Source organism: Ciconia boyciana, chromosome 4 (assembly GCF_034638445.1).
Source record: "Ciconia boyciana chromosome 4, ASM3463844v1, whole genome shotgun sequence".
Taxonomy (NCBI): Eukaryota; Metazoa; Chordata; class Aves; order Ciconiiformes; family Ciconiidae; genus Ciconia; species Ciconia boyciana.
The window spans coordinates 45,006,965-45,033,622 of record NC_132937.1 but is presented as its reverse complement, the minus strand read 5'-3'; the positions used below and the strand labels follow the sequence as shown (position 1 = coordinate 45,033,622).

The 26,658-nt window shown below is 42.7% G+C and overlaps 1 protein-coding gene across 10 annotated transcripts in view; it reads left to right on the top strand.

Moving 5' to 3' along the window:
- The window catches only part of ARHGEF28 (Rho guanine nucleotide exchange factor 28), a 127,515-nt gene that overhangs the window by 93,087 nt on the left and 7,770 nt on the right, over positions 1-26,658 (top strand). For 7 of the 10 annotated variants that reach the window (XM_072859265.1, XM_072859264.1, XM_072859268.1 and 4 more), the window contains 9 exons: positions 599-777; positions 1,458-1,552; positions 2,416-2,598; positions 5,251-5,382; positions 6,107-6,192; positions 9,732-9,770; positions 9,860-9,907; positions 11,738-12,217; positions 15,745-16,045. In XM_072859265.1, coding sequence (XP_072715366.1) covers positions 599-777; positions 1,458-1,552; positions 2,416-2,598; positions 5,251-5,382; positions 6,107-6,192; positions 9,732-9,770; positions 9,860-9,907; positions 11,738-12,217; positions 15,745-16,045 — 1,543 coding nt within the window. The other 3 variants (XM_072859269.1, XM_072859270.1, XM_072859273.1) reach the window with 3 other exon arrangements.

Sequence of the window (26,658 nt, the reverse complement as noted above, 5' to 3'; positions counted from 1 at the left end):
AGTGTATTCAGAACAGCAATATGCCAGTATATGGAAAATTAAGTTTATTTTCAAAATTAAATAATTTTTTTAGGAAGAAGGATGAAAATAACAGAATGACTTTTGTAGTGTCATGCCTCATCTGATTATGAAGGCAGGAAGCAGTGCAGGCTCTTTCAATTATCTGAAATAAATTTTAACTTCTGGTTCTGTAAAACAAAACAGAAGAATAATTTTAACTGCAAATGTAGTAATAAACACATTAAATGTATGAAAGGTTATGGAAAGAAGTTCCCAAACTATATAAACAGTACATGAATACTGTGTCTCAGTATCATTGAGCCTCTGGGATTTACGTTGTAGCACATACCCAGTGCTAAACTGGGTTCATAACCCAGAATTTGTTTATAAATGCTATCATGTATTTTAAAAAATAGTTTTAAAAGATGTCTGAATACTCAAAACTTGCAGGCTCTTACACATGGTGAGAACATACGTAGTCTGACTATACCAGGACTAGAATTAGTCCAATTAATTGAAAAATCATGCTCTTCTAAAAGTGTGATGTTTTATAAGAGAGTAATTTATTGTTTGTATGTGCTGTGACTGTTTCCCCCAGGACCAGAAGCCTTCTGTTATCTCCCTTCAGAGGCTCATAGTAAGAGAAGTAGCCAACGAAGAAAGGGGGATGTTTCTGATTAGCGCTTCATCTGCAGGGCCTGAGATGTATGAGATTCATACCAACTCCAAAGAGGAACGTAACAACTGGATGAGGCATATTCAAGATGCAGTGGAAAGGTAGAGGAAAAGGCTTTGGGTTTTCATCCTGGTAGTCCAAAGCAGACAGGAGATCAGCTGGATATTTGTGGCAGTGTGTTCTCTGTTCTGCATTGCACTGGATCCATCCTGTGAGGCTGGGTTTTCCTCTGAGCTCAGGATTCACAGACCCCAAAACCTCACCATCACTTCTGCCAAACTTTCCGTGTTACTCCTGGTTTCCCACTGAATCAGCAGACCCTTCCCCCTCCCCATTAGATGTCCTTACCAGCTGCTCTAAGCTTCCCTCACCCTTGCCTTTGGCACTGGATGCTTTCCAGAGTCCTGCAGGTGTCCATACAACCATTTTGGGGAAATTCCCCAACCACACCTGTTATCTTGGTGTCAGCTCCTGAAGAATGGCAGGGAAAGCATTGCTCCTCATGGGGGCCAAGCTTATGCTTAGCACAGCAAACCTGCATGAGGGCCAGTCACCCATTCGCTGCATGATGCAGCCTTAGCAGAACTAAAAGGAATCCTTCAATCTAGTTTGTGTCCAGTTACTGCTTTTTAATGGAGACAAATGGCACGCTTCTGGATTGCAGCAAAAGTTGGTGTTGATGTTGTGTTCTGTTTATTATGAATACAACACTGTACTGAAGACTAACATATGACATGCAGATTTTGCTTTAGCCACCTTTGTTTGTCTTTCATCTTTGAAGTTGTCCAGAGGAAGAAGAAGAAGGAAAAATGAGTGAATCTGATGAGGACAGACGTATTGCTGAGTCCAAAGCATCCAGAATTCAGAAATGTCAAGGTGCGGTACCTTTCCTGCCACTCTGAGAGCTCCGACATCCTGAGAGTTCAGGATGAATAATATGCCCATACTGGCTGGTGGGTTCAGAGTGGCTCGATAGACAGGGTTACAGCGGAGAAAGCTGGGGTGGTGTGATGGTGTAATGTGCATTTATTGAAAGAGAACCATTTTTTTCCAAACACCTTATATTTTTGCTACATTACTGTGAGTACAAAAGAAAAATAAAAATGGATGCTTTCAGAATAAACACTGAATTTCCCAGATTAGCATCAGGACCAGGTAGTTCCCTGTTTGTGGGAGTACCTCAAATCTTCAGTAGTTGTGTGGCTTTGTGCTTGTTTATGGCATTTCATCCTTTGCTGCTATTGTTTTTATCTGAAAGTGTAGCTGATAGGGATAAATTCTGCTTCTTTGGTTCCCCTGCATCTAACTTCCACCTCTTCATAAAGGAGAGAAGTTCCAGCAATGTCCTTCCTATAGAGAGCCACAGGAAAGGGCATCCTCCACTGAGAGTAGGTGTTCTTCTTTGATTTTGAGGCACGAATCAGTGCATTTTCTGGCTGCATGAGCCAACTGCTTTTCCAGCACTGATCATTGTGAGTGCAACAGGAGGTAGCTGAGGGCCCCAGAGTGCAGCCAAGGCCACCTCATCAGGGTAGGGCACTGGCCTGGTCCTCTGCCAGGGTCTGTGCCAGCTTTCATTAGGATGGACTATGGGATGAATTTGGTTCCTGGCCACTTAAAAAAAGGCCTAGCTTGAGTTAGCAATGTCTATGTGCTGTAAGGATTAGAAGGATAAATGAGGAACGTGCTTTGCCTGCAGGATAAAAAATAGTAATACAGTGTTCAATTTTCGTTCACAGAATCACTGAGTAACCAGGACCAGCAGATCTGTAGTTATTTGGAAGAGAAGTTACATATCTATGCAGAACTGGGAGACATGAGTGGGTTTGAGGATGTTCATGTAGAACCTCACCTCCTTATCAAACCTGATTCTGGAGAAACTCCACAGGCTGCTTCATTGCTGGCAGCAGCACTCAGAGAAGGTGAGTTTGCATGGGAAGAGTGGACTGGTGGGTCTTCACATGGGCAGATATATTGAGGTAACAAAGTACAGCCGTGTTGCCTTGTGCTGCGATTCTATCAAGTCTCAAGAACTGGCAGTGTCAAAACTTGGCAAAGGGCATTGAAGATAAGTCTCTCAAGTTTATACTTGTCAGATGCACAAGATGGTACCTGTCAGATTGTAAGATAAGGGATTTGTTTAGTGCATAACATCATATGTAAGCAGGCAGGGACACGGTGTTAAGTTGCACCTGAGGGTTGTTTCCTTAGCTGTCCTCCTTGCAGTACAGCCCGGTGAAGCAGATCACAGGATGCAGTATAATATTGCATCTGGTCCCCAACCCTCACCTGCCTTGGTTGATCTGATGACAGATCAGAATCTTGTAGGGCCATACACAGACCGAACTGCAGATGATCTTGGCAGATCTGCCAAGAAACACCTGCCAGAATTGCTGTAGGAACCATGTTTTCTCTGCATACTATCTAACAGAGAGATGATAGCCTTGTGCTACCTACAGGGCTGTCCTCTGAAGGAAAGAAGGGAATGGTATTTGTGCATACCTTGCCTAGTTGGAAGTTCAGCTAAACTTCTGCTGAACTCAGCTGAAAAGAGTCCTGGTAAACTAAGCCATATCCAGCATGAGCCGTGTGCTCTTTGGGAAGGACTACAAGATTTTAGCATCACCTAGATTGAGAGCTGTGGGCTAATAACCACATTTCAATCAATAAAGCAGTGAAGGTTGGTCTACATCATCATTATGAAGTCAGAGAGCATTTTATTGATAAAATTGATAAAACTTGGGTAGGGAGTATAAGTCAGTGATGCAATAGTAAATATCATTTTAGCTAAAATGGCAGCTTGTACTTACACATCTTATTCTGCCCACTTTTAATTTTCACTTTCTCTCATGCTAATGTTGATGATGTCTTGGATTTCAGGACCCTTCAGCACACTGTAAGGAATTTACAATTGCTTACATTGTAAGCAATTTGTGGGGATCATTTTCCAGAACAGAAATACGAAGTCCCTGAGCTAATAGCAGACTTTATAGGAATAAAACATTGCTCACAGTAGAGAAGGATAGTATTAGGGAGTGCTTAAGCAAATTGGATATACACAAATCCATGAAATGAGGTGGGATAAATCCAAGACTGCTCAGGGAGCTGGCCGATGTCATTGTGAAGCTGTATTCTATCATCTTTGAAAGGTCACAGTGGTCAGGAGAGGTTCCTGATGACTTGAAGAAGGCAAGCATCACACCCATCTTCAAGAAGGAATATTTAGGGAACTACAAAATAGTCAGCCTCACCGCTGTTTCTGAGACGGTGATATAGCAAATCCTCCTGGAGGCCATTTCCAAGAACATGAAGGACAAAAAGGTGACTGGGAAGAGCCAGCATGGATTCACCAAGGGCAAATTGTGTCTGACCAACCTGATGGGTTTTATGAGAGGAGAGCAGTGCATGTGGTTTATCTTGACATCTGCAAGGCCTTCAACACTGTCTGCACTGGCTGTAGTATCCTTATAGCCGAATTGGTGAGATGCGGACTGCATAACTGAGATGCGGAAGGTTGGCTGAACTGCTGGGCTGAAAGGATTGTGATCAGTGATACGATGTCCAGCTGGCAACATGTTGTTAGGGGATTCCCTTAGGGATGGATCCTGTTCAACATATTTATTAATGAAGTTAACCAAGGGATTGAGTACACTCCCAGCAAATTCATGGCTGTCACCAAATGAGATGGGGTGACCAGCGTGCTGGAGACACCTCTACAGATTGAGAAAATGGGCTAAGAGAAACCCCCAGAAGTTCAGCAAAGACAAGTGCAAAGTCCTGCATCTGGGATGGAGTAATCCCATGTGTTGGTACAGGCTAGACACTGACTAGATAGGAAGTAGCTTTGCATAAGTGGACCTGGGAGTCCTACTCGACAGCAGGTTGACCATGAGGCCACAATGTGCCCTTGTGGCAAAGAAGGCCAACCACCCCCCAGGCTGTTGCATTAGGAGGAGAGTTGCCAGCAGGTTGAGGGAGGTGATCCTTCCTCTACTCACCCCTAGTGAGTCCTGTCTGGAGTGATGTGACCAGTGCTGGGCTCCCCTGGACAAGAGAGACATTGACAACCTGGAGCAAATCCAGTGAAGGGCACCAAGATGACTAAGGGGCTGGAGCACATGATGTCTGAGGAGGCACTGAGGTAGTTGGTCTGTTCAGTCTTGAGAGAAGGAGGCTTGGTGGGATCTCATTGCTGTCCTCAGCTGCCTAACAGGAGGATACAGAGAAGCCATATTTTTTGCAGAGGCACATGGTGATAGGGTAAGAGGCAACAGATGCAAGTTGGAACACGGGCAATTCCAATTAAATGAAAAGAAAAATTATATACCGGGAGGGTGGTCAAAAAATGGAACAGGTTGCTCAGAGAGGCTATGAAGTCTCCATCTTTGGAGATGTTAAAAGCTTGTCTATGCAAAGCTCTGAGCAACCCAATTTAGTTCAACCAGCTTTGAGTAGAGTGTTGGACTAAATGACCTCCAAAAGTCCCTTCCAACCTAAATTATTCTATGTCATTGATTTATGCATTAAGGAGCTATTTAAGGGGCCTCTGTAATTCTGCATGTTTTCCTATCTAGTTGAAAGTCTCCATGTTGCTGTAACGACATCACAAGTGAGTGAAACAGACAGATCACCAGAGGAAAGTATTGAGGAATTAAGTGTGAAGCACAGATTTAGTGCCAATGAAATCTTGGAATCTGTTCCTGGTGGTGAGTAAAATCTGATGCTTTTACATATTCAGAGTGCTAAAATAATTGATACCGGATTGGTTTTTTGGAAAGCTTTTGCAGTCTATGGCAGAATCAATAGAAAATAATCTAATAAAAGTTGTCTTTGGCCAAATGCTCAGATAGTGTAAATTGTCATATAACTTCATGGAAGTAAATGGATGGTTTGCATCCACTGCACCTTTTCTGTGGCACATGCCTGAATTCAGCAACATTGAGTCAGATTTGCGTATCTGCATACGCTTTCTCATCACTGTTGCTCAGCTCCACAGCAAATCTATATTGCAGTATAGGCTATTTCCCAAGTCAGCCAATTTTTGTCAGAAGGCCTGAAAACCAGGACTGACGTTCCAATAATTTCATCTGTAAAAGGTAAAGCATGGATTTCTTGCAACAAAAATGCAAAGGAAGTCCTGTAAAAACTATTGCTGCAGAGCATTTTTAGTGGCTATACTTATCTCCAAACTTTCATAAGTGAAACACTAGTAATTTTTAAGGTAGGAAAACTGGATTGTCCCACCTGTGCCATCCAGGCTTCCAAATTTGTTTTTCCCCAGCCTGGATTCCATTATGTCACTCCAAATTCTGTAAATCTCTATTTTCAGCATCCTGTGAGTAGCTGTAAAAAAAGTATGCCCTTTGTTTCTCTAGTCAGAATATGCTTTGATACCTTTCTCTTGCATTTTACTGGGGCTTTATTTGTTAGATGCAGAAATAAAAGAAGTTGAAGAATCATCTGAAGTCTGTCTCAGTGTTGAAAAGGAAATGGCAGGTGCCAGTCTGGAGGATAAGGTATTGTAACTGATTTTTCTTCCTGTGTTGCGCATAGCACTCTGGGCACTGGGAATGTAAATGCTGTCCAAATTTTTATGGGGTATCTAAAGACTGTTCCAAAACACAAGCATGGAATAGGCACATTTCACTCAAATCCAGATAATTCAATTTAATAGAGGTCGCTACAATTTATAATGAATTTTTAAAAAGCAATCATAAACAAACCAAACGCAGAAGAATTTTCCTGCCAGGCTTACAGATCGGTAGGTTGTAATAACAGCCACAATGTTTTTGTACCACTTGTATGGGCCACTTAAGAGCCTGGTTCTCTGCTCTTATCATTCAATACATCCATCTATATCAAGCTGACAGTAGTATTCCCTCTACTCCCTCCTCCTGTTCACAGGATGATGAAAGTCTCCTGTGATGACAGAGACCTCAGCTAATGCAAGGAAGACTCATGCATTGGAAGAACTTCGTCCTGAGAACGAGCACATAAAATACGATGGATTGTCTTATACCAGCTTGCTTCAGAATTTTGAATTAAAACAAAATGGAACAATTAGAGAATAGAAGAGAAACTGCCCATTTTTCAAAGTCCTATAACTCATAAGCAAATCTGGGGAAAAAGCAGAATCAAAAGTCAATTCTGGGCAAAATTAGGAATGGCAAATTTCATGTAGCAGCAGAGTGTTAGAGTAAGAGCAGTATGAATTACTATGTGGAAATAAACTGAACTGTAATTGTGGAGTCCTTAGGTGGGGAAGCAAGACCACAAAAGGGGATAAAGGGGAGAGACAAGAATAAAAGATACATGACTTGAAGTGGAAAGTAAAGTTTGCTAGAAAAGGAGATACTTAGCGTTAGCATACTGTCTTTGCACCAGATCTGAAAGAGGGCTTGTGTGCCTGAAACCTTGGGGTCTCTTTCCTAGCTATTTCTGGAAGACTCTTGCTAATATACTAATCTCCCTACAACCTTGCCTCATGTTCAGCTCTAGGTCATCTTATGTACCAGACTGCTGCGTTAGAAGGGAGTAGGAAGAAGAGCATGTGGAAAAAGTCCAAGTGAGGGAGCACAGAAGCTAAGTGAGGGGAAATAAAATAACCTAATAGAGGATAGAGGGGCTCAGATCTAGCCCATTAAAAGTTCCAGTAGCTCCACATGAAAACATTGCCATTGGGCTTATAGAGAAGGCAGAGACAGGCTTTTCTCAGAGGGGCACAGCAAAAGGATCAGCGTCCAAGATTACATGGTGCAGCAAGGGAAATTCTGACTGTGTATAAGGAAAAAAGTCACCGCGAGGGTGATCAAGCAGGAACAGGTTGTTCAGAGAGGTGGTGGGGTCTCCATCCTTGGACGTTTCCCGGGTTTGACTGGAGGAGGCCCTGAGCAAAATCATCTAACTTTGAAGCTAGCCCTGCTTTGAGCTGCAGCTGGACTAGAGGGATCTGCAGCCAACTCTTCCACCCTAATTTATTATTCTGGTCTGGCCTATTGTTTGGGCAAGACTCATGTCAGAATCAGACTTAACCAGGAGGTGGCAGAACGAGCAAACAAAAGAGGCAAGGCAAGGGCTTTCAGGGCGCAGGGTGTTCTGCCTGTCTTCGCTCGCTGTGTGTGCAGCCCTGGGGTTGTGGGGTGGCAGCACCGGGCTCAGACCAGCTAGCCTGGGAAACCAAGGGCCGAAAAGACGGAATGAAAGCCCCCAGCTCGGGGATTAAATGCTGACCAAGCGTCAGAAGGAAGATCGTTGCTTGTGCAACATGTGGGGTCCCAAGCAGGCAGCAGTGGGAGGGGGTCCCCATCTTGTCCCTCCTGCTCCTGCATTGTAATCACACCTCCGAGGGGTTGTCTGAGGCACTGTGCACACAGCCTGCTCTGGGATCTGACCATCCTCATCTCCACTGCTGCTCATCGCTCTGAACAACGTGCTAGGGAAGAGTGGCAGGGAGGTGACGGTGGCCCACAGCACAGGTTAAACAGCTGAATATATTGCTTTGGACCTACCTGGACTTAAAGGACTTGTGCTGAAGCTGTAGCGGTGCCGCTGCAATGCTGTTGTCTCCCTGGCTAGCTTGACTGAACCTGCCTTGGGCTCATTCCCCAGCGCTCAAGTGGTGCTGCAGTGAGGAGACCACAGGCACTTGGGCCGGCCACTTGCTACCACTTGGCCATGCCAAAGCCAGCTAAGCCTTCAATCCCCCTGTACGCCTCTGTAATTAAGTTAAAAAGGGCTTCAAAAACTGAAAGAAACCCCTCTCTTGTTCAGCATGCGGGCTCTCCTTTGTACACTCACTCTTCCTCACCCTGCCAGCATCTCCTTCTCCTCTCTCTCCCTCTCAGCCCTGCTCTTCCTCCTTGCCTGCTGGTCATCTTGGCCACCCAGCAAAAGCAAAAGCAGAGCTCCCTTGTGTCAGTCCTTGTGCTACACAGAGGCATCCGTTCAAAGTCCTCTGCTTCTCACAGTAGAGCCAAGCAGTTATGTGGCTCGTGGGTGCAGTCAGAAGCGGAGGAGGAGGTGAAGATGTGGAGAGGGAATGGAGGGAAATACTGAAAGGAGAGAGAGAGAGAGGAGTGGAGGAAATGCTGCAGCTGGTGCTCCCTTTTCCCCTAGCTTTTCTGCGCTGAGCTGTGTTTCAGGGCCTGGCCTTTTTCATCTTCATTTTCAGTTATTGCAGCTACATGGAGCAGCTGCTTTGCTCTCTGTGGTAGAAAATGAGACTCAGTAGAGAACTTAGGAGAATCAGAGAGGGAGCAAATATTCCCTAAACCCTCCTCTGCTGCTCTGAAAAAAAATGAGAAAAATCATACAGGAAGTCTTTTCAGCATGGCCTCAGAAGGGATTGTGTTTTGTTTCTCCACTGTTTCACCTTATCTTTCTCAGAGGAGCTGTTCTTCATGCTGAAGGGATTATGCGTGGCTTCACCCCATAAATTTAGAAACCTTCTTAGGAAAAGGGAGCAGGATGGAAGTGGCTGAGCCTTGCTGCAGTGGACAGCAGTAACCAAGCTGGTGCATTTTGCAGAGTATAGCAGGCACGCAGCCTTTGCTCAGCACCTCACAGCACATCTAAGGCATTCGCCGTAACCCACTAACATGACTTCTGCTAGCTTTTTGCTACATTAATATCTCTATTTTTGAAGAGTCTTGTGCTGTTTCACCCTGCTATAAGTAATCTAAACCCACTGTGCTGTATATACAGAAGTCTGGTTACTGTATTTCAAAACTGTCAAGTAAACAAAGAATGAATGGAAATGTCTTTTCTGTGTAGCATTAGTCACGAGAGGATTAAAATTGTGGATGAAATATTTTTGTTTTTACAGTTGTGCTTAGAATCTCTAGTGATTTCCACGGAAACTCCAGCGTTGATGAATTATTAGTCTTTGTAGGTTATTGCTCCTGTCTTTTTTCACACACCCACAAAAAGGTTTGATTCAGCACTGCATATATTAACTAAAAGAATGTCTCCACTAGTTTAAAAAAAAATAAATTACCTAGATGATACAATTCCAAAGTTAAAAGCAACTTTTTAAAGCAACATGTGTTTATTTTAGGGAGGAAGTATGAGTTTCCCAGGATCTACAGGGACAGAGGTGAGTTTATTTAAACCCCAGACTGAATGTAGTAAGTATTTAGTTAACAGTGGTCAAACCTTTGAAAATCCTTCTCTCTTATTTTCTAGATTGTACAAGCAATCCAGAACTTAACCCGTCTCTTGTACAGCATACAGGTGACTACTCCACTGCTAACTTTGTAGATTAATTAGTCTTAATAATTTACTTCTTAAGGTTTATTTTCATCTTGCCCTGCTTTTAGACATTATGTCAGTGGATGCTTATCTCTACTGACTGTTGCATAAGTTGTCATATAATATATTTTTATTCTACATCAGTGGTAGGTTTCTTTTAAGAATTCAATAATGCTTGCTTGCTTGGACATCAATCCCTGCCACCCTCCCCACCCCCCCCCCGCCCAAAGGATGTGTGTACAGTCCAAAAATCTAGGGGGAAAGCAAAATGATGGCTCTAGCTGAACTGATGTCTTTTCATGTACAGATTTTTGAAATTATAGTTCAAAATATTGAAAAATGTTAGTATTTTGTTTAGAATATTATCCTGGCTACTAGTAAACAGTGCCTCTGCCACTTAGGTAGCAAACTTAACCTATTTCAGATATTTCAGTCTCAGTTAATTGTTGTGTATATACTGTAGGGTTTTAGTCTGAAGTTTTTGCCTCTCTCATACTAAGTTTGAATGTTTTAACTTACTTTTTTTATTTAAGTGCAGTTTTATAGTTTTATTTTAAGATGTTTCATTTGAGTGTGTTTAATTTTTAGACCCTCTTGACATTAACGTATTTCATAATAATCCTGGAAACCTTTGGCTTAGAAGTTAAGTGGATTGAAGCAATGCAAAAGCAAAAGAAAAGCTTGTAATTTAGGCAAAATTTTTGAAAAATTGAAAAATAGGTAGCTTAACACCAGAGGGGCAGTAAAGTAAGGCTTGGGATCATGCCTTAATCATTCAGACCATGAATTGGCAGTATAGGTGCAGAGAAACAAGCAGAGGATCCTGTCTTTGCCCTGTTTGCAGATTGCTGGAACTGACCCAATACTGGAGGAAGAGCCAAGAAAAGTGGGAATTGCACATTGCATAAAGTTAAAAACTCTTTCTGGGGTGGACGGCATGGGGTAGCGGGGCCGTGGGAATTCTCTGGGAATGTCTGCTGAAGTAGATTCCCAGGTCAGCTCTTGGAGCTAGGCTGTGCAGTAAGTGCCTCACCAGATCTAGGGCTTTCTTGCTTTTCTTTCTTCTTAATCCCAGCAATTTATTTTTGTGTTATTGGAGGATGTCACAATCTTTAATGCAAACAATATGACAACATCCTTGTGAAGGACAGAATATAGCGCTCTCAGTTGTAAAATAAACTATTGAAACATCAAAACTGAAATCATTATTATGCTGCAGATTTCTGCTGGCACAGGTATCTCGGTCAGCTGCATGTAGCAGTACAGTCCTGATGACATGGCTATGTTGGCAGGTGCCTGTAGGACTGATGTTAGTAGGAGTGCACTGTTGCAGGTTAGCAAGGAGAGCCTTAGGGTTGGAGTGAGCTGTACTGGAAACAATACAGTTTTATCTGTATAAGCCACATCTGTGTTAGGAATACTTTGTTGAGTGTAGCATTCCCAGTGCCTTAATGCCCTCTTTAACCATGAAAAATCATTTTTCCTTTGTGTCTTAACACCCTCTGACAGAACAGAACCCCAGCTGTAACTGAAGTCCATATGCACAGCTGTAACATAAACATATATAGTAATACTAAGTGTAAACCAGAAGCCATGTTAAAAGTGCTTGCAATGGTTGAGTCCTTTTAGAAACATCTCTTGGTAAAGGCATGAACACAGAATTTTCTCTACTTGCATGAGGGGTAACTTCCCCAAAAGCATTAAGCACTGGGGAGGTTGAAGCATTTTTATATAATGTCTGTATGTAAAAATACAGAAATGGATTAACGCTAATATTTAAACATTTGTGTCTGATTTTGTTGTGATGTCTAGGCAGCACTAGCTATCCAGGACAGCCAGAGAGAGCTCCATAGGTTACTCCTGCAAGAGAATGAGAAGACTGGTCGGGGCCATGGTTCTCGGCTAAACCTTGTTCTGGAACAAGAAAAATACCGGAATCTGGAAAAACAAAGGGTGGAGCTGGCCAGCATACACAAACTGAAGCAGCAGTTTCAGCAAGAGCAGCAGCGGTGGCTGCGTGAATGCGACCAGCGGCAGCGGGAGCAGGAGGCGAGGGAGGGCCGGCTGGGGCAGCGGGAGAGGGAGTGCGGGTGCCAGGAGGAGCTGCTGGAGAGGAGCCGACAAGGACTGGCACTGCAGCTGCAGGAGTACCAGCAGAGCCTGGAGAGGCTCCAGGAGGGCCAGAAAATGGTGGAGAGAGAAAGAGACAGTATGAAAATGCAGAAGCAGCTCCTCTGGCACTGGAAGCACGGTCAACGAAGTAGCCTGTTGTCATCCACAGGGAGCTTTGAGGTGTGTGATTCCCTGCTGTAATTATATCCCCAACTGCGGACCTAGAGAGACTTTCCTTGATGAACAGACTAGTACGTCTGGGTTTTGTTGGTTGGTAACGTAACGAGTGAGCATGTGGGAAGCTGAGGTTCAAGCATGTCCAAAGGCTTTGTTTGAACCTCATGAAGCTTAACCAGGGGAAGTACAAAGTCCTGCCCCTGGGAAGGAACAACCCCGTGCATCAACATATGCTGGGGGCCACCCAGGTGGAAAGCAGCTTTGCAGAAAAGGATCTATGGGTCCTGGTGAACATAAGCCAACAATGTGCCCTAGCCACAAAGAAGGCTAATGGTCTCCTGGTCTGCATTAGGCAAAGTATTGCTAGTAGGTCAAGGGAGGTGATTCTTCCCCTCTACTCTGGCCACACCTGGAGTACTGTGTCCAGTTCTGACTCCCCAGTACAGGAGAGACATAGAGCTATGGGGTTGGGGGCGGGGGAGGGATGGATGTCCAGTGAAGGGGCACAAAGATGTTTGAGGGACTGGGGCATCTCTCCTATGAGGAAAGGCTGAGACTGTTCAGCCTGGAGAAGACAAGGCTCATGGGGGTTCTTATTAATGTATATAAATACCTAAATGGAGGGTGTAAAGGGGACGGACCCAGGCTCTTTCCAGTGATGCCCAGTGACAGGACCACAGGAGATTCCCTCTGAACATCAGGAAACACTTTTTTCCTGTGAGGGTGACTGAGCACTGGCACAGGTTGCCCTGGGAGGTTGTGGAGTCTCCCTCCTTGGAGGTATTCAAAAGCCACCTGGACATTGTCCTGGGCAACTGGCTCTAGGTGGCCCTGCTTGAGCAGAGGGGTTGGACCAGACGACCTCCAGAGGTCCCTTCCAATCTCAACCATTCTGTGATTTTAAGCTGAGTACACTACAAAAGCCAAACTCAGAATCACAGAATCGTATACGTTGGAAAAGACCTTTAGGATCATCAAGTCCAACCATAAACCTAACACTGCCAAGACCACCACTACACCATGTCCCTAAGCACCTCATCCAAGTGTCTTTTAAATACCTCCAGGGATGGCGACTCAACCACTTCCCTGGGCAGCCTGTTCCAATGCTTGACAACCCTTACAGTGAAGTAAATTTCCTAATATCCAGTCTAAACCTCCCCTGGTGCAACTTGAGGCCATTTCCTCTCATCCTATTGCTAGTTACCTGGGAGAAGAGACCGACCCCCACCTCTCTACACCCTCATTTCAGGTAGTCGTAGAGAGCGATAAGGTCTCCCCTCAGCCTCCTTTTCTCCAGACTAAACAACCCCAGTTCCCTCAGCTGCTCCTCATCAGACTTGTGCTCCAGACCCTTCACCAGCTTCGTTGCCCTTCTCTGGACATGCTCCAGCACCTCAATGTCTCTCTTGTAGTGAGGGGCCCAAAACTGAGCACAGTATTTGAGGTGCGGCCTCACCAGTGCCGAGTACAGGGGGAGGATCACTTCTGATGATTGTGACCGATGATCAGACTGATGGGTATTAAATTGAGGAGATGGAAATCTTAAGTGTGAGAGTGCGTTTTACTCTGCTTTGCTGCTGTGTTTGCAAGTTACATTGTGTCTCCTGCCTCTTGTAGAAAAACTAAATTACTGTAATGCTTGAGGCATATAAAGCTTTTAGTGAAGTCTCTGGCTGCTTTCCTTGTTCCTGGACAACAGCACTGTCTCCAGTGAGGAACAGTGGCTGCTCCAGGAGTGGGAAATGCCAGGCTCCCGTGAACACCACGTGTCAGGCCCTGCTGTCCTGGTCCCCTGAAACAAGCAGCCCCTTAGGGGAAGAGGTTGGTGTGTGGCTGCATCCTTGGCAGTGTAATTCCTTGGAGATGGTCAGTATTAGGGGATGCAATTTAAAGTGGTTCTGAAGCCGCTTAAGCATTTAATACTAAAAATGATTAAGTTTTTGTTGAGGGTGAAGGATAGAGGCTGACTCTGAACTCAACTGTCTGGGTGTTCACCTGCCAGGTGGGACCTGGCCTCTAGTTCCTGCCTCGGTGGGTACAATCTTGATTTCCATTACTGTTCTCTAAAGCACCTGAAAATGAAAACATTTTGGCTGGCTTTTGCATATATTGAAAGCTTACTGACCCAAACAGCTTTTTTTCCTCAGGTTTTTGTTATCACAAGAAAATCTGTAGAGCCTTTCTTCAGGCCATCACCTCCCTAGTTTTTCAGCTGGCAACTGACCCATAACGGGCAGTGACCATTCAGCATCTAAGCCTGTGCCTGCATGAGGGGGTGAAGGATTGGCCTCTGACCTCCCCCTTTTCATCCAGCTTTTGTGAACACCGTGTGAACATGACTTAGCCATATATGCTTGCCCAGCCCAAACAACGAAGGCACTTCTTGCTAGTATAGCTTGCGGTACAATTTTGACTTGTTTGGCAGTGCTTAAGAAGCGGATGATAAAACCAAAACTGAACTTGCCAGTCAGCTTTAATGGACGGGACTTCTGAAATCTTCTGAGGAGAGGAAGTTGAAGGACGATAGCCTGACGCAGGGATGGCCAGGATTGCACAGACAGAGAGGCAAAATAATGAAATGCTGATTGCCAAAGAGTAGTAGTTCTTAATCTAATATTTCATGTGTAAGACTGCTTCTATTTTTATTTCAAGTAAACTACATGGCTTTGGATGCATTCCAGGCCTTGGGATCATTTTTGTCCTGCATTTTCCACTACAATATTCCTTGCAGCAGCAGAGCTGGCTGAGTGGTTGCCAGTCAGCCAGTATTCCCAGCCCAGTGTTTTTACCATTACGCTGAACCTAGCTAGTTTTGGATGGCCAAACATTGCAGTAACTCACACTGCTACTCCTACTTTTTTGTGAGCTCGGCCTTCATAAACACCTGCAGGCAGGGAGTCTTTGCAGGAGTTGCATTTTCAGCCCCTGGGAGCCATGGCCACTTGCTGAATGCTGTTTGCCATCCCCAGTTTGACTGCTGCAGTCCTGTTCTGTATGATTACCTGTCTACATGAGGTACAGTGTTATTTTTGGATTGCAGTGTACACAGATTTACATATGTGAAGTGGTACCTCACTGAGCCATAGGGCAAAATAGAGCCCCCTGAAAAGACTCAGCAGAGCTCAGTGCATCCCAGGTAGCAGCTCTTCGATATTTGCTATTTTGCAATTATTACTGAGTTTTCCTATGTTTTGAGGGGAGCTAAGGCAACATGTACTAGGTTGTTGCTGTTTATTCCTGAACGCACATCCAATTTAACATGCTTTGAGGTTAACTTCTGGGAAGTTAGGTGACTATTTGCTATGAATCCCCATTCTGTCTGGCAGTTAATTTTATGTATCCTCGTATGAGGATGCTTCAGGACAATGCTCATAGTCATATGGTTTAGTTTTAGGTAGTCCTGCGAGGAGCAGTGATTTGGACTCGATGATCCTTATGGGTCCCTTCCAACTCGAGGTATTCTGTGAGTCTGTGATTCTGGTGCTGGACAAAGGTGAAAATGCTGTCCTGTTTTTTTTCCCCTTCTGCAGATAATGGGACATAATCAATCGGACAGCTTACAGGGCGAAAATACATTCTACTTAAACGAAGCTCTAGTGTGTCTGTCTCTAAGCAGTCTCAACAGATCAGATGCTTCTCTCGTTTATGAGGATGGTGTATATGGGCTGAACATCTCAAATTCTGATATAGCAAGGACTAGTGAAAATCAGGTGGACCTCAAAATGGACGCTTCTTGTCAACCAGCGTTAACCAGTGCACTGTGGAAATCCACTGGCCCTTACCAGCAGATGTCTTTTTCCTGCAAAAGCAACAAGGATGCCTTTAATAATGGTAATTAACACTGTATTTAATTAACAAGTAGTGTGGGCAGTTTGCCACCTCTCAGAATGAATAGTCCTAGGAACGAAGACAGCTTGGTAGCAGTGGAACCAGTAGATTTTTCTAAAACAATTGCATGCCACTTTGCAAGCTTGTTGAGGGTAGGTGAGAAAATGAGCAGAACAGAAATACAGAAAACTTTTGAAAAAAAACCCCACAAACCCCTGTTTGTGTCTGCATAACAGTACTCAGAATGTTGTTCTCTCCGAATCCTTTCCCAATGCTTTTTGACTTGTTTTTTGTTTGCGAGCTGAAGTCACTCTTGCTGTTTCAAGTGCATTTTATTGGCTGTTTAAGAACATATGTGTATTACTTGATGATTTCTAGTCAGAATAGCTTTTGATTTACCATCTTAAAATGATAATCAGTGGTCAAACACCCTCTTCTTTCTTTGTTGAGAATGAAATGAAAATATCTTGAAAGACTCTGTAGTTGCGGAAAGAAAATTACATCACTTCTAAGGGATAATATAATCTTTGACAATAAGTTTCCATGTTAGTAAAAATAGCTCTTACTGCATTACCTTTCTTTATGCTTGTATTTTACCAGAACCCCAAAGGTATGTAGATTGCATGGCAGTTATTGACTGTGGCTACCAAAATGAGTGGAAGAGGCCACCTATCTGAGCACTGACTTGCACTGAAAATTCCCTGAAGGACTTAAAAACATGCTAATGAGAAATGCTAAACTATCTGGGTTTTATTTCTCATGTTGCACAATGCTAGTTTTGATCTGACTTGGTGTCTTCATTCTTTCATTATTGTGAGAGTTGTAGAGCAGCACATAAAAACCACAAGAGCTAAAAGTCTTAGGGGACAATGGTGCGCTTTTGGTGCAATAGATTAAGTGATCTGGTGGGGTTTTCCTGCACAGTTGTGAAATTCAGGTGAGACATGGCAAGTCAGCACTGCAGCAGTGCCCGAGCTCCCATTTTTCTGCAGCTGGCAGTGCAGGATGACTTCCGTCCTCACACCAGCTGCATGCAGGTCAGGTCACAGCAAAGACCAGTGGGCAGCAGGATCAGAAGTTGAAAACATACACAGGTACAATGTTTTTTAATTGTCTTAGGTCAAATCTTGAAGTTGTTAAAATAAAAAAGTCCTTGATTAAGGAACTTGCTCCTGAGTACTCCTTATAATGTATTAAGCAGGTATCCACTACAACCTTCCTAGTCCTCGGTACATGGATTGCCAAAATAGCATTTTATAATCAAAGGTAGGGCAGGCTAGTCTCATCACCACAATCAGCAAACCAAGCTGATGAGTAAAAGAGATTAATATTTCTAAAAATGCCTAAATAATTAGCCTGGTGAAACTTGTTCTGGTTTGACTGAAGTTGTCATTTTAGTAATAGGTTAGCTAAGCTAGTGCAAATTTGAAAACTAACATATATGTGGGTTTAAACCTCTCAAAAGTGGATTAGCTTGCACTGGCAAACGTTCAGATGCAAGCTAACCAGGATACTTTCTATTGAGCCCACATGAGAGCGTCTGGTTTAATTAAACTGGCTTGTACCAGTTTAATTGCAGTGATTCTAAGATAAGCTGGTGGAGTTTCTGTATGTAAAGATGCCCTTCACCTACAATGGGCCACCTTTGTGTTCAGATGCTGTCACTGCATCTTGTGTAGACATTCTTATCTTGCCTGGGTAACAGGGCCCCAGCACAGTCCCAGCAGCTTGGGGACCAGCTCTGGCTACAAAGCCTGCCCAAGAGGTAGAGTAACAGGCTAGTATAAGTCTCTCTGGCTAAGTCACGTCCGTAAAACCTGCACTTGATTGAGTCACAAGGTGCCTTTGGCAAAGCAGCGCAGCAAATCCATCCTGTGAAGCCCCCCGGTGCATTGCTAGAGCAGGCAGGGCTGGGAGCCTCCTCCCAGAGAGATGTGTCATCACATTCTACAGTCGTATTTGTGATTCGGAGGGTGACAAGTATTTTATGCTCTGATCATGAAGTGCACAAGTCTGCACGATTCAGACTTGCTTCTGTCATGCATCAGGAGCCACTGTACGGGGAGTGGGAAATGAGAAGAACGCTAAACTTCCCCCTGAAAGACAGATGGCATCTGAAGCCCCAGCAAATGGCTCTGCATGGAAATGAAGTAAATCACTTGTTCCTAAGCCATGTGAATCAAGCTGAGCAGTACGAACGTTTCATACAAGGAAGCTAATTTCCTTTTTGTTGGTTTTTTTTTTTGGCCGTGCTTTTTCCCCAGAGAGTTTAGCAGAGTTTAAGAAAATCTCTGACCTTGTGCCTCCATTTCCTGACACCTCTGCAGCATATAGTCAGTTCTGATCACTGTGAAGGAAAACCAACAGATGCAATGAAAGAAAGGCTAGAAAGAATTTGAAAGTTAGCTGAAACTTTTAATATTTTCATGTGGATTAATGTTTAATGACATTTTCCTGCATTTTTCAACCAGCTCTATCTGTAAAGTCTCATAATAATCTTTAAAAAAACATTCCTAAATAATAAGTCAAAATAGAACCAAGAAACAAATACTGAGTATGTGTTACTGGAAATTGCCACATATCAGATACATACATGGCCAGATCTTGCATATAGTAAGTTTTGTGTGTACACAAAAGGAATTTCTTGGTTTTGATTAACTTTTGTAGAATTGTTAGGCATCCTGTAAGAAGTCTGATCTGTCAAAAAATCCTTAAATTATTTAATGAGAAGCACCACCTGAACACATTGTCAAGGAGTTAATCATGCTGCATTCTACTGTATGTTAAGTACTATGCAATTTAGCTTCATAAATATACTCAAATGGAAACAGCTACATTCCTCCAGTGCATAATTTTCCATTCATATTTTCTAAGGTAAGACATATGTCTCTTCACATAGCTAGCATCATGATTATATATCATTGTTTTATGTGTATGGGAGGGAACTTTACTAAAGACCTTGGGGCAAGTTCCCACAAAGCTGAAACTGGCACAAGTACACTCGCTAGAAAAGGTGTGTCAGTCAACAGCAGGAAAATATGATTGAAAGAAAAATGTGTTAGTGCTTTACACTAATGGTTATGAAATTATCTGCATGAAAGAAGACAAGTACTCTGGCTAATTAGGAATCAGGGGAAGTATAGGTTTTGTGTCAGACTAGACTGAGTATTGAATAAATTACTCTTGCATTTAATTGACATGTCAGGTTAACTAGTAGAAGTGATGCCTAAGGATTTTACCTCAGGATTCACCTCTTTGATTTCAGGAATCAGTGCAGTTTTAATTCTTTTAAGCTTTGAAGTGAACAGCATTGTTCACTGTTACTGCCTTTCATTTTTTTTATTCAGATGTTGTAGCTACAGGAATAGAGTTGAAAAGCGATAGATCTGGAAAACTGCACTGAAACTTGATTGTGGGAGGTTTTTTTCCCCAGACGTTTGCAGTGTTAGCATGAAAGATATTTATGCATGATGTAGTGAAAAATATAGTTTAAATCTTTATGGGGAACATAGAAAAACCTGTGATCTCCCATCAACAGATAAATGCAAAACCAGGGAGCAAAAACAGGGCTCTATTTGACTAATGTGATTTCAATATTTTTTAAAGGACAGAAATTTGTACATATATGCATACAAGGAAATGGGAGAGTTTGATTTTGCAAAATAATCCATTTATAGTGGTTTTCATCAAAGAAAGTGCTTTCTAGAGATGTAAAATATTTATTTTGCAATAGAAAAAGTAAAAACCCCAGCAACAATGTGTAGTATCCTATAATTCAATTTTTTTTTCTTTATTCTTTAGAAGAAATTCCCTTCCTATTCCTTAAGGCAGATTGTGCTAATGGTGATTGCTCTGTTGAACCTGCTCTTAAAACTGTAGATCAGAGTCACTTGTTTTAGTTTCCAGTTGGTAATTGAGGTGAGGTTTAGAACAACACGTTATTTTTTGGCTACCTTAACATCGATTACAGCCTAATTAAATTGTGTAAAAGTACCTGCATATGTTTGCATCAGGGAGATTGAGCATGGTGCTTTATGGGCCTGGCTCTTTTCTCATATTTGTGCAAGATGAATTTGTTGCAGTCACAAGAGGTATACAATGTAAAGTTGATGCAAGTGTGATAAAAAACAGGTGAAATATGCTTTGCACTACAGTGTTAAAAAGCCATCTGAAGATGTACAAGCCATTTCCCCATGGTTCCAAGTCAGCACAGGATTTTGGTAAGGGGTGAAGCTCAGTAACTCAGGGCCTTATTCAAATGAACATAGCTACTGCTGCAGCGCTGGAGGTGGTTAATGGGATTCCGTATTGAGGACTTTGTTGAATAAGATCGCTATCATCGCTTGGAACCTGTTAAATAATGACTAGCTCCCACAAAAAAAGTCATCACAGTTCTGCATATGTGACCACTGTGAGTTAATTTCTGTACTGTTGCTGCTGTGTGAACTCCTTCTGAGTACATCTAACCTGCTCATCTTCTGAGCTGGAACGTAATTGTGCCCCACACAGCACACACCTTACACGTCTCCTGTTTAAACCGCATCTTTCATAGCCAACAGCAGGCCAACCCCTTACCACCTGCAGAATGGCATGTGAAGATGCTTTTCTGCCTATTTTGGGTTTTTCTGATGTGTTTCACAATATTTTTAATAGTGCCATTTTTTCACTGTTTGCCCTGCACAGTGAGTGAATTCTTTCTGTTCTTTCACTTGAGAAGAGGGAAGGAGGGAAATCTTTTAAAAGTAAAGAATGACATGACTGTGGAGCTCCTGGTTGGTCAGGAAGCCTCCTGAGCAGATGTGATATTTTGAGCTACTTTAAACTTTTTGTCTTTTTTAATTGAGTAGATGCCAAATTGAGAACATGCAATTAATTCCAACTTGCCCTTTCTGTGTTCAACATATCCCTTCTACTCTTAGCATGATGGCTGCATAGGTGAGCACAGAGCCTATTTAGTGCTCAACATAAGTTATAATGAGAATAAAATGAAATGGAAAGATATGAGAATATGAAGTTGAGTAACATCAGCACCCGCATCTCCCAAGTTCAAAATCGCATCGATTTATAAGAACAAGTAAGATCTTACTTTCAACGCTGCAACAGATAACAGCAAAACTGCCTCCTCTCCATACCACAGAACACTGAGTTTTGTGCTCTGCCATAAGACATCAGTGTCTGTGGGATACTTGGTGGAAGTGAATCACAGGGGAAGTATTTTTTTCCTCTTGGGAATAACACTGCCATTTGTTTAGAGCAGATGGCAAGAGGGATTAAATCACATGGCAGTGTGATACCAAAGTGAAAAATATGTTGTTATATGTCATCTGCTATTAGTATATTTCAAGTAACACTTGCTTTTCAGCTCTGCTGTGCTAGGGTTTTGTAGTTCTGTTACTAATTTTCTCATCTCAAAATACTTCTTCTCATTTCTGAGCATAACCACAGTAGGTGCAGCAGTATTACATAACCTTTTAATTAAGGCAGTGTTGTGGTTTGGCTTCAGTTGGCAACTAAGCACCACACAGCCGCTCGCTCACCCTCTCCACCCCCACCCCCAGTGGGACAGGGGGAGAATCTGAACAGCAAAAGTAAGAAAACTCATGGGCTGAGATAAGATCAGTTTAATAATTAAAATAAAATAATAATAACAATAACAACAACAATCATAAATCGTAATGAAAAGGAAAACAATGAGAGAGAGAGAGAGGAACAACACCTGGGGCAGGGGGAGTGATACCACCACTCACCACCCACTGACCGATGCCCAGCCCATCCCCGAGCAGCGATCGCTGCTCCCCGGTCAACTCCCCCAGTTTCTATACTGAGCATGACGTCCTATGGTATGGAATAGCCCTTAGGCCAGCTGTGGTCAGCTGTGCTGGCTGTGCCCCCTCCCAGCTTCTTGTGTGCCTGGCAGAGCAGGGGAAGCTGAAAAGTCCTTGGCCAGTGTAAGCACTGCTTAGCAACAACTAAAATGTCAGTGTCTTATCACATTATTCTCATACTAAATCCAAAACAAAACATCATACCAGCTATTAGGAAGAAAATTATCACAGCTGAAACCAGGACAGGCAATTAACGATGTTCTGGTTTTATTTTGTACGCTAATGTAAGTACAGAATTTCCTGTGTAATGCCTGTCTGATTTTATTCTTTCTAGTATCTTCTCATTTAGAGTTCATTCATTAGGAGGAAAGTTTAAAATAGTGCACATCTTTAAGGTGATGAATGGAGTGAAGAGATTGTCCATCCTTGTCGTTTGAGGTGCCACTGGTATTGGTGTAAATCTGCACACCGTACTCAGGGTTTCATTGCCTGCAGACTTCTTAAACAACAGGATGATGGCCAAATCTTTCTAATTTTCCTTGTATTTACAGTTCCAGCAACCTCAGTGCAGTGGTTTTTTAAGTCAGTGGAATTACTGGCATCGATGAAACTGCGATGGTTTGGACTGTATCTCTTACACGCAGATTTATTCTTTATTTAGGTAAGGTTGTTCCAATAAATATGAGTTTCAGGGAAGTAGAAGGAGGGAAAGGAACATGTTTTGAAGCAGAAGACCCTGGGCAGGGAGTCTTTTGCCAGACAGCTGTTTTGTAGTGAAGCTGCTCCAGCTCAGGGATGTGCAGAGCTGTGACTTTGGCAGCAAGTCTTCAGGGAAAGAGGTGATCTCTCAGGAAAAGCAGTGACAAAACAAGAGTCTTGCTAATTGTTGTTTGATGTCAGGAAGATACCTTGGGAGGTCCGTGTTTTCCTCCGGTAATGTGATCTGTGGGTGGAGACCTGGTTGCGTGCCCTCCTTTAGTACATTAAAACTGTTTTGTATACGTTTTGTAATGGAGTTAGTGCCTGAAATAGATGCACAAGTATGAATAAATAATGCATCCTAATGGCTGGGAGAAGCTGTTTATGGATGATCAAATTCTGCAAGATACTGAGTATGCAAACACACCCTGTAAAATAATGTAGCTGAATCACCAAGTGTGTCTGTCAGTCTTATTTTGAAAAGTACAATCTCATTTTAATTATTTAGTATAATGCTTTACATATTCCAGGAAATGGCCTGTAGCATGTTGTGTAAAAGTAATGAAGTCTTAGTAATATAAAACCTCCTCAGTAGCATCTGCTGCTAAATATTTATTGAGAAACTGGGGAAGATTGTCTGTCTGTCTTTCACTGGCATTCATCACAGGAGCACCCAATTGCCTTCCACATAAATTATATTGGCAGTAGCCAAACTGCTAGAGGAGATTTCATGGGGTATCTTGTTCTGCCTCCCCAGATGCTATAGAAAACTTTCCTTTGGGTGTAAATTTTTGGTAGAGCAGTAGAGGGGAGGAGCCTTGGTGCTGGTATGGAAGTTGTTTTTAGTTTAATCAAATAGGAAGACTTCCAACGGTCGCCTGCCGAGATTCCTTTGAGTGTCCCTTGCAATTTTGATCTAGAGCTGGAACGTAAATGATACAAAAATAAATGTGATTTGGCTGTATTTCTTTAGGGCCTGCCATAGAAAAATCAAAGCAACCTGTGTGCCTTTAAAAGAAATTGACTATATTCCATGTTAAAGGATACATGACAGATAGGGGAACTAGTATATTTGGCAAGGATGAAAAGAGATTTTTTTTTTTTTTTCCTTTTTTTAATGGAGGTTGAGAATTGCAGGGTAGTTGTTGCTGACAGCAAGAACTGTAGAGAAGCTGTCTCCTGTGCAGAGGAACTTGCCATTACAGCGTAGTAGCAACGGAAGGGGGATGAAGGTCTTAAGAAAGGCTTCTGCATTGAACACAGGCAGTTTTGAACCGAAGGTGAAAATGAATGCAGGAGGGTGTTTTAAAACATCTTTTTTTTTTCTGCTGTGGGGAAGTGGCCCGCTCTCTGGAGTGGTGGGATGGGAGTGGTGCAGAGTTGCAGCGCATGAAGCAAGGGGGTGGGAAGGCATCGGAGGGAGTCGGAACCAAAGCAGAGCCGGGGTCAACAGAGGTGCAGCTGCAGGATTAGCGATGAAGAAAACTTGTAGTAAAGGCAAGGTAGAAGGAGGTGGTGATGAATTCGGGCTTAAGGGTAAGACCGGTGTTGCCCGTGGTGGAGAGAAGTGGGAGCAGAAGACAGGAAAGTGGATCCGATTACGTTCTGTGCACTCAAGGAAGGCACTTGGCTGAAGGCACATGCTTGTTTGATAATTGTGCTTTTTTCTGGCTTTGATGTACAGTTTTCCCTTTAGCTTTTATGCAAACTGTTTTCACAGCAGTTATATGTTCACAGAGCATTTAGCAAACAATTAAAAAGGGCACCCATTTTAAAATACTCAATCACTGTTCACAGAGCATTTAGCAAACAAACTGTTTTCACAGCAGTTATATGTTCACAGAGCATTTAGCGAACAATTAAAAAGGGCACCCATTTCAAAATACTTGATTGCACCCTGAAACTTCCTGTGCTTATGATGCAAAACTTCGGGAATGTGCAACTTTTCAATTTTTCCTGTTTTTTTTTAATGACTGGAGGAAGCAAATGTCAGTGCATAAAATTCCTGCCAGCCTGACTAAAAATGGATAAAAATGGCTGTGCTAATACTCAAACTGCAGTCAAAAATTAGTGACTATGTCCCTGTGTTTTGAGCTCAGGGGAGAACAAGTATCTCTGTGACTTAAGATAAGAGGCTTCTCTCAGATGCTCACTCTTACAGTAATGCCCGTATTTTTTCCTGCATTAATCAATAAGCAGCAGCTTCTATTGAAGGGTAAAATTAGCATGTAATTGATTTGAAACAGGTGCTTTGCCTTAATTTTTGCTTCTGCAGCAATTCTATATATTGGCTTAGCATTCCTCTGCCACTTACTCTGAGTTTTGATCTCGTCAGCTTTTATGAGTAAGAAGTGATGGTTCTGGTCTGTTGTTGGGAAACTACCATATAAACCCGAGGTGCTTAGGAGGAGACTTGAGAGTGTTTTATAAATGACCTCCCCCTTTTGGCTTTTGTAACAGAGTTGTGCTCTTCTGCTACTCAAGAAAAGATTTGCCAAAGTCCAGAGCATGCTCCTTTGTGTTGCACCTGAAAGACCAGCCAAAAGCTGGAGACAAACCCAATTGTTTGCCAAGGATTTTGATTTGATGTTTATTTCAAAGTAAAATTGTAGTTTAAAATAAAACCCCAAACCCATCCATAAAATATGAAGCAAAGTTAATCAGCACAATAATGCCTGTCTGTGGTAACAGAGAGCTCAAAAGAATAGTTTTGATGTGTAAATGTCCCCTTTTGTTTCAAAGGGAGTGAATTCATGTGCCAAAGACACTGTTTTTTCAAGGTTAATGTTAACTGTTTGTCTCTTTGGGAGGGAAGGAGAGGAAGCTTCACTGCGGTGATTCACCTGCAGAGTGCAAATTGGAACAGCGGGCAAGGGCGGTGTGGGGATGTGCTGGCTGGCCACAGAAAGCGGGGCTGGTTTCATCATCTGCCAAGTCATTGGAAACGCTGTTTGGGTCTGTAACTTTATGGGATTTCCGTTTCTCTAGCAAACATTCAAGCAAGAGCGCTACCCACTGACAGAAGCTTGTTTTGACTTCGGCCTGGTGGCCAAGTCTGTCTTCTGCAGATTATGGGGCGGGGGGAAACAGTTGCAGCCCACTTCAGATACACCCGCGTTAGACACCCAAATGAAGAGGCTGTGGGAGTTTCCCATGCTTCCCCGCTGTTGTCAGCAGACAGGCGAGCGCCCGTGCCCCTGGAGAGGTGGCCTGCGCGGGCACGCTGCTGCGCGGGGTGGAGCAGTGGCCCTGTGCCGGCAGCTGGTCATGCTCCTTGTGATCCTTTGTAGGAAGGGTGTTCTTGGGGTTTTATGGTTATTTTCTCTTGATCATTTGAGTGCAGCTGTGTTTAATGAGCTGGAAAAGAAGTAGGTCAATAAAACATGTGTTCGTTGTTAGCAGAATACCTGTTGGACCATGTGTGTGTCTGTAATTGACCATCTAAAGCTTCAAAGCTTAGCACAAAGACAATTTAATAGGGAATTCATACCTAAATAAATTAATATTAAGCAGAAGCAGACAGCTGGCAGGCAGTATGCCCTGCCAAGGTGAGACTGTGGGTATTTAATGCACAGACAAGTAATGATTTCAAGTCAGACCTATTTTTAAGTCTCTCTTATTGATATGCATTAAAAAACAGCATGCCAAAAATAGTTTAGAAGCTGTGTGCTTTAAAGCCAACACAACTGATAACATAGCCATATAAGTAGGTTAAAATTTTAAATTACTTCAACCTAGGGGCATGCTATGAACTTGATGTTAAAGTAGTATCACTAGCAGTGTCTGAGCTTGAGCTGTTTTTAAAATCTTTTCTTTGATAACACCAGTGTTAGAAATAGTGTGTTTACTGGGCTTTAACAAAAGAAAAGACTGCTGCATCACCACGTGACTCCAAAACCTGGAGCTTAAAGACAAGTATCAAATAAATGAGTTGAAACCATTATGGAGCTTTATGATAACGTTGTTTCAGTGGAATAAATGTAAATTTTGTCTTAGCCAAGAATTTGGTCCAAATTCTCTAAACCAAACTTCTCTAAAGAATTATGAGGCAAAACCTGAAAATGAATTGCATTGTTTTACCTAAGCCAACAA